General features: G+C 35.6%; 1 protein-coding gene across 1 annotated transcript in view; it reads left to right on the top strand.

Annotated features, from left to right (window-relative positions):
- The window catches only part of SLCO6A1 (solute carrier organic anion transporter family member 6A1), a 94,145-nt gene that overhangs the window by 36,959 nt on the left and 40,562 nt on the right, over positions 1-16,624 (top strand). Inside the window, exon 8 of the mRNA XM_019450616.2 lies at positions 11,698-11,893. Within this exon, the coding sequence (XP_019306161.2) occupies positions 11,698-11,893 (196 nt within the window). The remainder of the gene's footprint in view (positions 1-11,697; positions 11,894-16,624) is intronic.

Consider the following 16,624-nt stretch of genomic DNA (forward strand, 5'->3'; position numbering starts at 1 on the left):
TCCTTTAGGTGTAAGATTAGGTGGTTAATTTGAGATTTTTCTTGCTTCTTGAAGTAGATCTGTATTGCTAAAAACTTTCCTCTTAGAACCACTTTTGCTGCATCCCAAAGATTTTGGACTGTTGCTATTTCCTTTTTGTTTTTTGCCATGTAATTTTTGGTTTCCTCTTTGATTTTTTTGGTTGACCCATTCATTGTTTAGTAGTAGTATGTTATTTAACCTCCATGTATTTGTGGTCTTTCCAGACTTTTTATTATGGTTTACTTCTTGTTTTATAGTATTGTGGTCAGAAAGATACATATTATGACATACCTTTTTTTAGTTTGTTGAGACTTGTTTTGTGGCTTACTATGTGATTTATTCATGTGCACTTGAATGTTCCATGTGCACCTGAAAAGAATGTGTATGATACTGTTTTAGGATGGAATAATGTTCTGAATGTATCTGTTTTTTTTTTTCAATATATGAAGTTTATTGTCAAATTGGTTTCCATACAACACCCAGTGCTCATCCCAACAGGTGCCCTCCTCAGTACCCATCAGCAACCCTCCTCTCCCTCCCACCCCCCATCAACCCTCAGTTTGTTCTCAGTTTTTAAGAGTCTCTTATGCTTTGGCTCTCTCCCACTCTAACCTCTTTTTTTTTTTTTTTCTTCCCCTCCCCCATGGGTTTCTGTTAAGTTTCTCAGGATCCACATAAGAGTGAAAACATATGGTATCTGTCTTACTCTGTATGGCTTATTTCACTTAGCATCACACTCTCCAGTTCCATCCATGTTGCTACAAAGGGCCATATTTCATTCTTTCTCGTTGCCACATAGTACTCCATTGTGTATATAAACCACAATTTCTTTATCCATTCATCAGTTAATGGACATTTAGGCTCTTTCCATAATTTGGCTATTGTTGAGAGTGCTGCTATAAACATTGGGGTACAAGTGCCCCTAGGCATCAGTACTCCTGTATCCCTTGGGTAAATTCCTAGCAGTGCTATTGCTGGGTCATAGGGTAGGTCTATTTTTAATTTTCTGAGGAACCTCCACACCGCTTTCCAGAGTGGCTGCACCAATTTGCATTCCCACCAACAGTGCAAGAGGGTTCCCGTTTCTCCACATCCTCTCCAGCATCTATAGTCTCCTGATTTGTTCATTTTGTCCACTCTGACTGGCGTGAGGTGATATCTGAGTGTGGTTTTGATTTGTATTTCCCTGATGAGGAGTGACGTTGAGCACCTTTTCGTGTGCCTGTTGGCCATCCGGATGTCTTCTTTAGAGAAGTGTCTATTCATGTTTTCTGCTCATTTCTTCACTGGGTTATTTGTTTTTCGGGTGTGGAGTTTGGTGAGCTCTTTATAGATTTTGGATACTAGCCCTTTGTCCGATATGTCATTTGCAAATATCTTTTCCCATTCCGTTGGTTGCCTTTTACTTTTGTTGGTTGTTTCCTTTGCTGTCCAGAAGCTTTTTATCTTCATAAGGTCCCAGTAGTTCATTTTTGCTTTTAATTCCCTTGCCTTTGGGGATGTGCCGAGTAAGAGATTGCTACGGCTGAGGTCAGAGAGGTCTTTTCCTGCTTTCTCCTCTTGGGTTTTGATGGTTTCCTTTCTCACATTCAGGTCCTTTATCCATTTTTGAGTTTATTTTTGTGAATGGTATGAGAAAGTGGTCTAGTTTCAATCTTCTGCATGTTGCTGTCCAGTTCTCCCAGTACCATTTGTTAAAGGGACTGTCTTTTTTCCGTTGGATATTCTTTCCTGCTTTGTCAAAGACTAGTTGGCCATACGTTTGTGGGTCTAGTTCTGGGGTTTCTATTCTATTCCATTGGTCTGTGTGTCTGTTTTTGTGCCAATACCATGCTGTCTTGATGATTATAGCTTTGTAGTAGAGGCTAAAGTCTGGGATTGTGATGCCTCCTGCTTTGGTCTTCTTCTTCAAAATTACTTTAGCTATTCGGGGCCTTTTGTGGTTCCATATGAATTTTAGGATTGCTTGTTCTAGTTTCAAGAAGAATGCTGGTGGAATTTTGATTGGGATTGCATTGAATGTGTAGATAGCTTTGGGTAGTATTGACATTTTGGCAATATTTATTCTTCCAATCCATGAGCATGGAATGTTTTTCCATTTCTTTATATCTTCTTCAAATTCCTTCATAAACTTCTATAGTTTTCAGCATACAGATCTTTTACATCTTTGGTTAGATTTATTCCTAGGTATTTTATGCTTCTTGGTGCAATTATGAATGGGATCAGTTTCTTTGTCTTTCTGTTGCTTCATTATTTGTGTATAAGAATGCAACATTGATTTTGTATCCTGCAACTTTCATGTATCAGTTCTAGCAGACTTCTGGTGGAGTCTATCGGATTTTCCATGTATAATATCATGTCATCTGCAAAAAGTGAAAGCTTGACTTCATCTTTGCCAATTTTGATGCCTTTGATTTCCTTTTGTTGTCTGATTGCTGATGCTAGAACTTCCAACACTATGTTAAACAACAGCGGTGAGAGTGGGCATCCCTGTCGTGTTCCTGATCTCAGGGAAAAAGCTCTCAGTTTTTCCCCGTTGAGGATGATGTTAGCTGTGGGCTTTTCATAAATGGCTTTTATGATCTTTAAGTATGTTCCTTCTATCCCAACTTTCTCGAGGGTTTTTATTAAGAAAGTTGCTGAATTTTGTCAAAGGCCTTTTCTGTATTGATTGACAGGATCATATGGTTCTTTTCTTTTATTAATGTGATGTATCACATTGATTGATTTGCGAATGTTGAACCAGCCCTGCATCCCAGGAATGAATCCCGCTTGATCATGGTGAATAATTCTTTTTATATGCTGTTGAATTCGATTTGCTAGTATCTTATTGAGAATTTTTGCATCCATATTCATCAGGGATATTGGCCTGTAGTTCTCTTTTTTTACTAGGTCTCTGTCTTGTTTAGGAATCAAAGTAATACTGGCTTCATAGAATGAGTCTGGAAGTTTTCCTTCCCTTTCTATTTCTTGGAATAGCTTGAGAAGGATAGGTATTATCTCTGCTTTAAACGTCTGGTAGAACTCCCCTGGGAAGCCATCTGGTCCTGGACTCTTATTTGTTGGGAGATTTTTGATGACTGATTCAATTTCTTCGCTTGTTATGGGTCTGTTCAAGCTTTCTATTTCCTCCTGATTGAGTTTGGGAAGTGTGTGGGTGCTTAGGAATTTGTCCATTTCTTCCAGGTTGTCCAGTTTGTTGGCATATACTTTTTCATAGTATTCCCTGAAAATTGCTTGCATTTCTGAGGGATTGGTTGTAATCATTCCATTTTCATTCATGATTTTATCTATTTGGGTCATCTCCCTTTTCTTTTTGAGAAGCCTGGCTAGAGGTTTATCAATTTTGTTTATTTTTTCGAAAAACCAACTCTTGGTTTCGTTGATCTGCTCTACAGTTTTTTTACATTCTATATTGTTTATTTCTGCTCTGATCTGTATTATTTCTTTTCTTCTGCTGGATTTCGGCTGTCTTTGCTGTTGTGCTTCTATTTCCTTTAGGTGTGCTGTTAGATTTTGTATTTGAGATTTTTCTTGTTTCTTGAAATAGGCCTGGATTGTAATGTATTTTCCTCTCAGGACTGCCTTCGCTGCATCTCAAAGTGTTTGGATTGTTGTATTTTCATTTTCATTTGTTTCCATATATTTTTTAATTTCTTCTCTAATTGCCTGGTTGACCCATTCATTCTTTAGTAGGGTGTTCTTTAACCTCCATGCTTTTGGAAGTTTTCCAGACTTTTTCCTGTGGTTGATTCCAAGCTTCATAGCATTGTGGTCTGAAAGTATGCATGGTATGATTTCAATTCTTGTTTACTTATGAAGGGCTGTTTTGTGACCCAGTATGTAATCTATCTTGGAGAATGTTCCATGTGAACTCGAGAAGAAAGTATATTCTGTTGCTTTGGGATGCAGAGTTCTAAATATATCTGTCAAGTCCATCTGATCCAATGTATCTGAATGTATCTGTTAAATCCATCTGGCCCAGTGTGTTATTCAAAACCGTTTCTACCTTGTTGAATTTATGTTTGTATGTCTGTCCATTGATGTACGTGGGGTGTTAAAGTCCCCTACTATTATTGTATTACTATTGCTTATTTCCTGTATGTTTGTTATTGACTATTTTATGTATTTATTTGGGTGCTCCCATGTTGGATGCACAAATATTTACAATTGTTATATCTTCTTATTGGACTGATCTCTTCATTATTACATGGTTTCCTTCTTTTTCTCTTGTTATAGTCTTTGTTCTAAAGTCTACTTTGTCCAAAAAAAAGGATTGCTACCCTGGTTTTCTTTTCATATCCATTTTCATAGTAAATAGTTCCCATCCACTCACATTCAATCTGCAGGTGTCTTTACATCTGGAATGAGTCTCTTGTAGGCAGCATATAGATGAGTCTCGTTTTTTATCCACTCTGGTACCCTATGTCTTTGATTGGGGCATTTAGTCCATTTACATTCAAAGTAATTATTGATAGGTATGTATTTATTGCCATTTTATTACTTGTTTTGTGGTTGTTTTTGAAGTTCTTATCTGATCATTTCTTTTCTTGCTCTCTTCTCTCACATTTTCCTGGCTTTCTTTAATAATATACTTGGATTCTGTTTATTTTTTACATATTTATCAGTAGTTTTTGATTATTAATTACCTTAGGTTTGTATATAACATCTGCATATAACAGTCTATATTAGGTTGATGGTCACTTAAGTTTGAATCTATTCTCTACTCCTCCCAGCCCCACAGTTTTGGTATATGGTATTATAGTTTACATCCTTTTATTTTGTGAGTTCCTTGACTGATTTTTAGAGATACACGTATTTTCACTGCTTTTGTGCCTATTTTCACTTGTGTTTGTTTTTCCTCACAGAGTCCCCGTTAACAATTTTTTTTTAGGGCTGGTTTAGTGGTTTGGTTCATATATCTCCTTCTATTCTGAATGTTAGTGTTTCTGGATAGAGTATTCTTGGCTGTAGATTTTTTCCTTTCATGTCATTCTTTCTGGCCTGCAAAGTTTCTGCTGAAAAATCTACTGATAATCTTATGGTGTTTTCCTTGTAACTGTCTTCATTTCTCTTGCTGCTTTTAAAATTCTCTCTTTATCACTGTTTCTTGCCATTTTAATTACTGTGCGTCTTGATATGGACCTCCTTGGGTTAATTTTGTTGGGGGATCTCTGTGCCTCCTGGTTCTGGATGTCTGATTCCTCCCCCAGATTAGGGGATATTCAACTATTGTTTCTTCTGATAACCATATAATGTGAATGTTGTTACGCTTGATGGCGTCCCTGAGTTCCCTAAGTGTATTCTCATTGTGCATACGTTTTTCCCCCTTACTTGCTCAGTTTGATTGCTTTCCATTAGCCTGTCCTACAAGTCTCTAATTTGTTCCTCCACTTCCTGTAGCCTGCTATTTATTCCATCTAGTATATTTTTAATTTCATTTGTTGTGTTCTTCATCTCTGGTTGGTTCTTTTTTATATTCTCTTATCTCTTTTTTAAGGGTCTTACTGATACTCTCCACTCTTTTCTCAAGTTCGCTGAGTATCTCTATGATCATTACTTTAAATTCTCTATGAGGCATATTACTTACATTCATTTCACTCTTGATATGTTGTTTTTTTTTTTTTTTGTCCTGTTCTTTCATTTGGGATATATTACTCTGTCTCCTCATTTTGTCTAACTTTCTATGTCTGTTTCTGTGTGATAGGGAGATAGATCAGCTATGTCTCCTGATCTTGAGAGTAATGGCCTTATAAAGAAGTGATCCTCTAGTACTCTGCAGTGTAGTACTCTCTGTTCACCAGAACCTGGCACTTCAAGGTGTCTCAGTGTGTGTTGCATGTGTCCAGCTGTTGTGTCCTGGCTACTTTTTCCTTTATTGTAGTCATCTGCAGTTTCTCTCTCTACCTGTTGTGGGCAGTCTTCAGTCCCCGGCCATGAGGCACACAGTTTTAACAAGGTGCATCTCAGTCTTCCCTAGGGCCCACTGCCACCACCAGAACTGAAGCCCTTAAAACATATGAGCCAGAATACCTGGTGTTGACAAGGTTTGCATCAGAGTTCTAGGGGAGCGACCTGCAGGACTGAGACTGAGGCAAATGTGACTGGGAAGGGCAGATCCATCAAAGTCTGGGTGGCCAGGGCACAGTGTAAGCTAGTTAGGTAGTGAATGTGGGCACCACTCTAGGGGAACATAAATCTTAGAATAGACAGTAACCATGCTTACCTTTTAATCCAGAAGGAGACATTATCTTTATTATACTTGACAATAAATGTGTTTTCTCCCAATTCCAGGAGGGACACTATCTCTGTTTTCCAAAACTATAAGCAAACTTGCCTTCTGCTTTCAAGAAGAACACTATCTCTATTATCCAAGGCTGTTTGTTCACTATATAAATATCCTTGAAAAGATAGAAAAAAGATCAGTCAGTGGTTCTGCTTGCTGGGTATACGGAAACATGAGATACATGGAGAATTGCTTCTCAATAAATATCGTAGTAATTATAATACATATAAATAAAGATTTTCAGATTGGAGGGACAATCCAGTATATCACTTGGAAGAGATACTCCTTAAGTATGAGGACATAAAAAGATTGAAAGGATAGAAAAAGTACTGTGGGAAGAAAAGGTGGTGTAACTATAGTGATTTTAAGTATAGTATTCTTTTTTTTTTTTAATTTTTTTTTTTAATGTTTATTTATTTTTGAGACAGAGAGAGACAGAGCATGAATGGGGGAGGGTCAGAGAGAGAGGGAGACACAGAATCGGAAGCAGGCTCCAGGCTCTGAGCAGTCAGCACAGAGCCCGACGCGGGGCTTGAACCCACCGACCGTGAGATCATGACCTGAGCCGAAGTTGGACGCTTAACCGACCAAGCCACCCAGGCGCCCCAAGTATAGTATTCTTTAAAGCAAGAGGTATTACTTGTTATGAAGAGGTTATTTATAAGTGGCAGGAGGGTTAGCCGGTGAGGTAGATGAAACAATTATACATAGGTATGCTCTCAACAATGTAGCTTTATAATAAATAAAACAGATAGCTGGGTTAATTAGGCATTGGTGATATTGGGTCAATTAGATATCGTTATGAAAAAAGGTAAATCTTGACCGCTACCTCACTATATACACAACTACCAAATTCTAGGTGTATTATAGATCTAAATGTGAATGGTAAGACAATAAAGCTTTTTAGAATAAAACATAGGAAAATATCTAATGGCCTTGGAGAAAACAAAGATTTTTTTATATAGGATAGAAATCACATAGATGTAAAGAAAAAAATTAAGTGGTATTACATTAAAATTAAGAACTTCTGTTTATCAAATGTCAGGATAAAGAGTAAAAATGAAAGCAGACAATCTTTTCTTTTTTTTTTTTTTTAATGTTTATTTATTTTTGAGACAGAGAGAGACAGAGCATGAATGGGGGAGGGGCAGAGAGAGAGGGAGACACAGAATCGGAAGCAGGCTCCAGGCTCTGAGCCATCAGCCCAGAGCCTGACGCGGGGCTCGAACTCACAAACCGCGAGATCGTGACCTGAGCCGAAGTCGGACGCTCAACCAACTGAGCCACCCAGGCGCCCCAACAGACAATCTTTTCAATAGAAATACTCTACAAAGATTTTACTCTACAAAGAATATGTAAAAATTTCCATCAACAGTAAGGCAGATAATCCAATAAAAATGGACAAAAGACTTGAGAAGCTGTTCTATAGAAGATGATGTCTATTGGCCAATATTCATATGAAAGTGGGTTCACCTTCATTGGTTTTTGGGGAAATGCATATTAAAACCACAATGCAATACTATTACTCTTTCACCAGAATGGCTAAAATGAAAAAGGGAAATACATGTTGTCACAGACTTACAGCATTTGGCATTTCATCCACTACCGGTGAAAATGTAAATTGGTTTAAGCATTTTTTAAATCTGTTTGGCAATATCATAAAAATCTGAACATATACATATTCCCTCATTCAGAAATTCCACTCCTGGTTACATACCAAACATAAGTTCTTCTCTTAAGAAAATACCTAGAAGAAATGCAAATGTTTACAAAGGGACATATACATGAATTTCTAAAGTACATTACAATTCACAATATCACAGTGAACCAGTTGTGTATGTGTATTCTAGAATGCTATTCAGCAATGAGAAGGCATCATCGATTGTTGTATATAAAACCATGGGTGAATTTTCTAAACATCATACCAAAAAACAAAAGAAGCCTTAATGCATACATACTTTATGATCCATATTTTAGAAAATCCTATGAGTACATGAAAGAGCCTCTAATCTTCTGGCAATTTTTAATTTTTGATTTGAGTGTTATTTTCATAGGAATGTTCACTTTGAAAAGTCATCAATATGTATTGTGATTTGTGTACTTTTCTGTACACCAATGAAATATGTACATAAAATGATGGTTGGAAGTTCTGTGCGTTGTTTGAATTTTCAACTGTTTTGTTTCCTCTTGGGGTAGCCTTCAAAGACCTAGCCCTTTAATTGTTGAACTCCCTGTGCCCAGGATTTTCCTATTGCCTAGGGCAATAAGCCTGACAGCCAATATTTTCCTGGCTGAGTTAAGGACTCAGTTTTCTGCTCACAAATATGCTTTGTTTTCTTAAATCTACAGTTGTTGAGTTCAAGCTGAATAAACCAAGTCTTTTGCCGGTCAGTTATATGGCATGGGGATGGGGATGGGGATGGGGAGAGGACTTGGGAATCAAACATTTTATATAGACTGCAATCCATTCCCCTTGTTTTTACCTTTATCTCACTCCTGCTTTTAGTGGTACCTACTGCCCTTAATTTCCAAGATTCTGGGGTAAAATGTGGTTTACTTCTTACTGACTTCCTTACCTGCAGGAGTACTTCTCATCCTCTGAAGTCTCCTGATTCAGTTCCAGTTCCCACACTTTTCTTGATAAATACTGTCTCCATTCTATTTGTACCTTTTGCTTTCTAATAAATGAATTTGTTTGTAAATTTCTACCTTTTATCAAACACTCATATGTTTACTTTGTTCGAAGTAATTATTGACTTATTTAATTTTCCTAACCACCTTAACATGGTAGTATAATTATTTATAGATATTCATTAGTAGCATCTCATACATTTAGGTATGATTTTCATTGTTTTTTCTGTTCTATGTATTTTTAAATGATGATTCTTGCATTTTTACTTAAGCCAGAAAAGACTTCATTTCTAATTGTATGATTTTGTTTCTCTTTAAATAACCGTGCACATCGATTAGTACTTTCCATATCTTTAATAGTGTTGTAAGCTACGTCTTTATGAGAAAGCTGAATCAAAATACTTTATGGATTTTTAATTTTCTTAAAATCTGGGCATTTTCCCATAATTTTATATGATGTTATTAGATATATACATGTTTAGGAGCTACATTTCATGGTACACTTTTTTTTACTACTTTATTTTCAGACTTTCCTTTAAAAATATCCAATCTGTCTTTTTAATAGTTAAGTTTTATCCATTTACTATTATCGTGGATTCTGATATTTTAGGTAACTTCTATTTATATTTTTTAGTTTATTATTCTTCTGTTTTGCTTCTTTCTCCCCCTACTATCCTATCCTGTCTTAATGGACTCATTTTTTTAAATTTTATTTTATCCACCTTTGGTTTGTTTAGGAGATTTTAACCAACCACTGACAGTTTGCTACCCCCACTTTTCAGTAGTGAGTGTGTGTGTACATATCCAGTCTAGATTATTAATTTTATAATTTTATAAATTAGCTATAGTTATCATTCTTTTTCAAGTAACATGCTTTTTGGCAGCTTTTACAATTTTTGCTTTATTCTTAATGTTATGAATTTTCCTTACCTTCTGTATGTGTAAGGATAGATTTAAGTATTTATTTTTAATCCTTCTCAGTAGTTGGAGTATACTTTTATTCCTAGGAGTAATATTTTTTAATGATGGAAATTTCTCATTCTCAGTTTTAACTTTTCATGTATTGTTTCTCTGGCATTCATTCCATTATATTTCTCACCACTGCTGTAAAACGTTTTTAAGAGCCTTTTATTCTGTTCCCACTGTGCTTTTTTTTTTTAAGTTGCTTTCTGATCAGTTTTAAATTAAAAAAAAAAATGGAAATAGTACAGAGGGCTAACTCCCATTCACTGCACACCTGTTTCCCCCTTTTATTAACATCTTACATTAGTATGGTAGATTTGCTATAATTAATGAACCAATATCAATACTAACTAAAGTCCACATTTTATTTGGATTTCATTAGCTTTTACATAAAGTTTTTGTTTTTGTTTTTGTTTTCTATTCCAGGATCTCTTTCAGGATACATGATATTTAGTTGTCATGTGTTTCTTTAGGTTTCTGTTGAGTTTGACAGCTGCTCAGTCTTCCATTGTCTTTTTTTTATGACTTTGACAGTTTTGAGGAGTGCTGGTCAGGTATTTTTTAGAATGTTCCTTAACAGGGAATTGCCCAATTTGTTTCCTTGTGATTAGTCAGGGTTTATAGGTTTTAGAAGGAAGCTCACAGAAGTAAAGTGCCATTTTCATCAAATCATATCAAAGGTACTACACTATCAACATAACTTACTACTTTTGAATTTGACCTTGTTCAACTGGGTAATCATATCTGATCATACTTCTCCATTGTACTCATTGCCTTTTAACTAGTTATCTTGGTTATTTTCCTTTTACTCTTTTTTTTATTATATGGTAGATGAATAACACAGTCCTCTCTTCCAATTTATTCACTTATCAAATGTCTCTAGTCTGAGATTTGAGTTTTTATTTTAATAATTATATTTATAAATGTCTGGGTTTCTGATTTTTATATTCATCTGCTCTTATTTCATTCCTTTATTCTTTTATTTCTTCTTCATTTTTATGGAAGTTACACTATCATTTATCTTTTTGAGTATCCTAAAACTATTTATTTCCAAGTCTCTCACAGACCCTTCAGTGATATAAATTTAATCTGATGTTAAATGGACTCGTGTTTTGCTTTATATTTCTCTTGCTATATTCCTATTTAAATCTAGCACTTCTATGTTTGGAGCAGTGAAGATTACATCAATGTAAGCATTTATTGTGCTACCTTCATACGATTATTTTCTAACTATATTTCTTCTTCTCCTTCCTCCTCCTTTTCTTCTTCATGCTTGCCTCTATCTAATCTATATCCTTGATTGAAAAGAAAACAATTTTCATAATGGCTACTGTGAAATCCCACTTTGTTATGAGATTGTTAATATTGCACATCCATCCACAGAACCAGCGGATGGCTTAATTTAATTCTTGGCAACACATCTCAGATTCTCTTGTAATTATGAGCATCCCTCTTGCTATAAACTATAAATCCATGAAGCTATACAATAATAGCTCTAAATAAGACCATTTTCTTCTGTTTGCATGGATTAGATGCCATTACTATATAGGAACAAAACTTCTCCATCATTCCATTATGCCTATAGCTTCAGCCCTACTCCCAAATTTATACTTCTCTTAAAGTTCAGGTTTGTTAAGATGTTTACCATGCCTTTCAGTTTTTGTTGTCTTTTTATTTAAATCCATGTTTGCTATATGTTTAGAGCATGGGGATTACATCAATGTATGAATTTTCTGTACTATCTTTAGCTGATTATTTTTTAACTGTTTTCTCCTCCTCCTCCTCCTTTCTTTTAGGCTTGGTTTTGCTTCCAGGAGGTGCACTTGGCAAGCTTCTGGGAGGTATCATTGTTTCCAAGTTACACATGTCTTGTAAAGCCCTTATGAGATTTACAATCGTTACATCTGTTATATCACTTGTATTCTTTGGGTTTGTAATTTTTGTACGCTGTGATACAATACCATTTGCTGGGATCAATGCAGATTATGACGGGTAAATATTATTTTGTATATCAGGATTTTACATTTGAACTAACAATGTATTTTTCAGTTAATAATTATTTATCTAGTAACCCTGTATGTTTGTTCCATTCTTGGAATTATTCAACATGTAAAAGAAATATAAAGCTTCACCTTTACATAAGAAATATAAAGTTTCACCTTTTATACTAAGGGCAGAAATATCATGATGATAGCTTGTGACATGACTATTTATGCATTCATAAAGTAATAAATAAAAAAAAACCATTGACATGAGTCAGGATGTAGAAGTAATATTCTGTATTAAAGTGACTAATACTAGGAGACAATGCTGTCTATACAAAGCCTTATCTTGTGTTCCTGAATTAGTATGTCTGCCTTTTTATAGACATCATAGAAGGGAACTGAAGTACATCTGATAGTACATGTAAGTAATGCATTCTTTAAGCTAAACTTGCGAAAACTTAAAGAACTTGGCAGAGATTGATATTAAACACAGGGGAACAGAATTCAAATAGAAAACCTAAGGACTGAGCAAGTAAAATCAGTAAAGAAAATAAGACTTTCACTTCAGAGTAGCTTGTGGCCGACCAATGCTCCCATTGGGAACAACCCCAGAAAACTGAATAGAGTTTAAAAGGTTTGTTTAAAGGGCATCAGAGGATTGTTTGGCAAATAGGAATTTAAAGGCCAAAATTCTAGAATAAGGCAGACCCTTAAGAAAAGAAGGAATTTTCTGCAGTTGGATACTTCTAGAGATATTTTCTAATTCTTGATGTTGGCAAGAAGCCAAGAATTTGGGCAAAGGTCTGGTCAGAAAGCATCTAGTTAAATGATGAGAAATCACACCTTTTGACAGATGTATCAATCTAAAGAGACAAAAATAGGGCTGGGTGGGATATCAGAGATAGGAGGGAGATAAACAAATAAGACAACATTCTGTTGGGTTTTCATTCAATATATATGCTGCATTATGAAGTAAGAAGCCGAGAACAAGCAAAAATCTTGTAGAAAGTAGAGGAAAATTCTAGCAGTATTGTGATACTCTGTAGATCAGAGTGACTTTAGAATATTGTGAGGGTGGAGTGGAGAGGAACTGTGGTGAACACTACGTGTTCTCAATTGGTATCTCTCTCAGGCTCAGACCTAACAGTGAGGGCCTTCCTGAAGTACCATAGCTTAGCCAGGAGTTAATCTGGTCTCTGATTGGATTGACTTGGTCAGCCAGCACTCTAACTATTGGCAGAAAGATACAACACTCTAAAAAAAAAAAAAAAAAAAAAAGATAATATCAAACACAGCTAGTTGTAAAGTATCATAGGCAAAGGTCTTGCATTACACAAAATTACCAAGCAGATCAAGGATGTGACCAAAAGTTATGAGACAGAACAGATGATAGAACAGACCCACAGGGGATCCAGATGTCATCATTATCAAATAAGAATGTTAACACAATATTGATATGAGCAGTAATACAAATGACTGAATTTCTCTTCAGAAACCACGGGTTCAGAAAAGAGTAGAACAATATGTTTAGAATCCTGAAAGAAAAAAAAAACCAAACTCTTGACTCTTTAATCATTAATCGAGTGATAATATCTTTCAAGAATGAAAATCAAGTAAAGCTATTCTCAGGTGAAGGATAATAAAATTAGTTGTTAGCTCTAAAAGAAATTATTAAGTTTTTTTTTCAGTTTAAAGCAAAATAATCCTAGAGGAAAACTTGAAACTTGAAAGATAAAGGAAGAGTAAAAGAAGTGATAAATACACTAGTAAATAGACTAACTTTTCATCTTAAGTTTAAGATATATATAACTATTGAAAACCAAAAGTACAACATTGGTGTAGATTATCGAAGGTTGTATATGTAATATGTGTGACAACTGTAACCTAAGGGACAGAAAAAATGGACATCTGTGGTTATGAGACTTATACATTTTAAACAGAGTGGTAAAATATCAACTTGAAGTAGAAAAGTAAGTATACATACACATATAGTTTAGGTATCTATGTAGCTCAGGTATACATCGATATTTCCTGTCTTTGTATGGTCTGCACACTAAGATTGTTTTTATATTAGTAAGTGTAGTGAGAAATAATAAAGAACAATAGGACTTACAGTTTCTATTCCAATATGTAAAGTGCTTGTAAGTCATCACTCCCATCCTCACAATTAGAAAAGGTTTGGACAAATGAAAAATCAACAACAGAGGGCAAACTGGGCAAAGTACTGTCCGCTAAACTGGAGAGATAGGCAAATAGAATTGCAGTTTACTGGAAGCAGAAGCCATTGGAACTGAATATTAAGCAGTACTTGACTAATTGCTAGATGTGGAACATGGAATAATTTGAGAGTTAAAGACTCCTGGGGACTCAGTCATAGGAAGACCCCACACACTTTCATGACTCTTACATCCAGGTGCTCCACCAGGTTCTAACAGTGGAAACTGGGAGAAAAATCCTCTTGTGTTTTGGGCAGGAGGAGAGGGAAAGTAACCATTTGAAATATGCCCACAAGAAGTCTGCTCTTTGTAACAAGAGCCTACCCTGAAGGGAAACTACTTTCTCAGAGTTTCTCTTGCCAAACTTTAAAAAGGAGGGCAATTAGGCCAGTCAACCATTTTATAACCTTCCTATTTTGTATAAGGAAAGGGAGAAAAAAAGCTAAGAAAAACTTCTGAAGTTCACAGCCTAGAGACTCAGGCCTACTGGGGCAGGGAGAGACATAAAATCTAAGATTTAATCATAATATTACAGAATGCTTTCCCTCAAGAATATCTTACCACCACCACAACAGATACCTAGTAATAATAGAGAATTACAACCGAGAGAGCTGCAATGTATGCCCTGTTTGATAAAAAGATTCTAGGGCAACCCAGGACAACCTGGAAGACAGAATGAGGATGCCATGGAAAACAGAGGCCTTTGACATCTGTAACTACAACAAACTTTAAACACAGCCTAATTCCTACACAGATAAACATAAAAACCTCACACTAAAAGGCCTATTTACCTCTGTTCTTGGTAACCTAATAATGTCTGCCTTTAAACAAACACATTATAAGGCATTCTAAAAGGGAAGAAAATATGCAGACTGAAAAACACAGTAAACATCAGAACCAGACTCAGATATGGCACAGGTTTAGAAATGACCAGACTAGGAACATAAAATAGCTATGATTAATATGCTAAGGGTTGTAATGCAAAAAAGTGGGCAACATGAAAGAAAAGATAGGTAATTTAGGTAGGGAAATAGAAGTTGTAAGAAAAAAATCAAAAGTAAATACCAGAAAGCAAAAACACTATAAGAGAAATGAAGAATCCCTTTCATGGGGCCATCAGACTGCAGAGGACTGAGGAAAGTATCCATGACTGTGAAGATATGTCAATAGAAACTTCTCAAACTGAAAAATACAGAGAAAAAAAAGATGAAAAAAAAAAAAAACTGGAACAGATATCCAAGAACTGTGCAGCAATTACACAGATATAACAAATGATAAGGCAAACACCAGAAGGAGGAGAGTGGGACTGAAGAGGTGGGTCACATAATGGCTGAGAATTTTTCGTAATTAATAACAAACACCAAAATATAGATATGGAAAGCTCAGAGAACTTCAAGAAGGATAAATACCAAACAACTGACACCTAGGCATATCATATTAAAACTGCAGAATGAGAAAATAATGACAAAAATCCTGAAACAAACCAGGAGAAACAAACCTCACTGATGTATGATTGAAGATTATTTAATACAGACTTATTTAGAAACCATACAAGCAAGAAGAGAGTGGAATGAAATATTTAAAGGATTGAAAAGAATCATTAACCTAGAATTTTGTGTGCAATGAAACTATCCTTCAAAAATAAAGCAGAAAGATGCCTGGATAACTCATTAGGTTAAGCTTCTGACTCAATTTCTGCTGGAGTCATGATCTCACAGTGGTGCAATCCAGCCCTGCATCAGTGTGGAGGCTGCTTAAGAGTCTCTCCCTCCCTCTGCTTTTGCCCCTTCCCTGCTTGTGTGTGCTCCTTCTCTTTCATTCTCTCTTTCTCTCAAAAAAAAAAAAGTGGAAATAAAGATATTCTCAGGTTAAAAAAATAATGGAATTGTAAACCTGCTTTGCAAGAAACATTTAATGAAGTTCTTCAGAAAAAAGAAAAACGGTTTGAATTAGAAATTTGAGTTCACCTACAGAAACAAAGAAACATGCCTTGCAAGTAAACCTGTCTTGCAAGAAATGTGTTTTTTGTTTTTAAGTTTATTTCTTTTGAGAGAGACAGAGACAGTGCCAGTGAGGGAGGGGTAGAGAGAGGAGAGAGAGAGAGCATCCCAAGCAGGCTCCATGCTGCCAGCGCAGAGCCACACACAGGGCTCAAACCCATGAAGCCATGAGGTCATGACCTGAGCCAAAACCAAGAGTCGGATGCTTGACTGAATGAACCACTCAGGCCCTCCAGTAAGAAGTGTATAAAGAAGTTTTCAGAAAAAAGAAAAATGATATGAGTGAGAAATTTGAGTTTATATAAAGAAATGAAGAACATCAGAGAATGAATAAATGAAGGTATAATAATTTTTTAATTTTTAATTGGTGTAATAGGTAACATGTTCAAAATAATGGTGATAAGAGGTTAAGTGTTTATAGTTTATGGATAGTGAAATGGATAATATAAATCTTATACAAGAGGAGGGAGCAGTTGAGAATAGTCTTTTATAAGGTATGTGCACTACCCACGAAGTAGTATG

Source organism: Panthera pardus, unplaced genomic scaffold (assembly GCF_024362965.1).
Source record: "Panthera pardus isolate Hobbes unplaced genomic scaffold, ASM2436296v1 HiC_scaffold_2, whole genome shotgun sequence".
Taxonomy (NCBI): domain Eukaryota; kingdom Metazoa; phylum Chordata; class Mammalia; order Carnivora; family Felidae; genus Panthera; species Panthera pardus.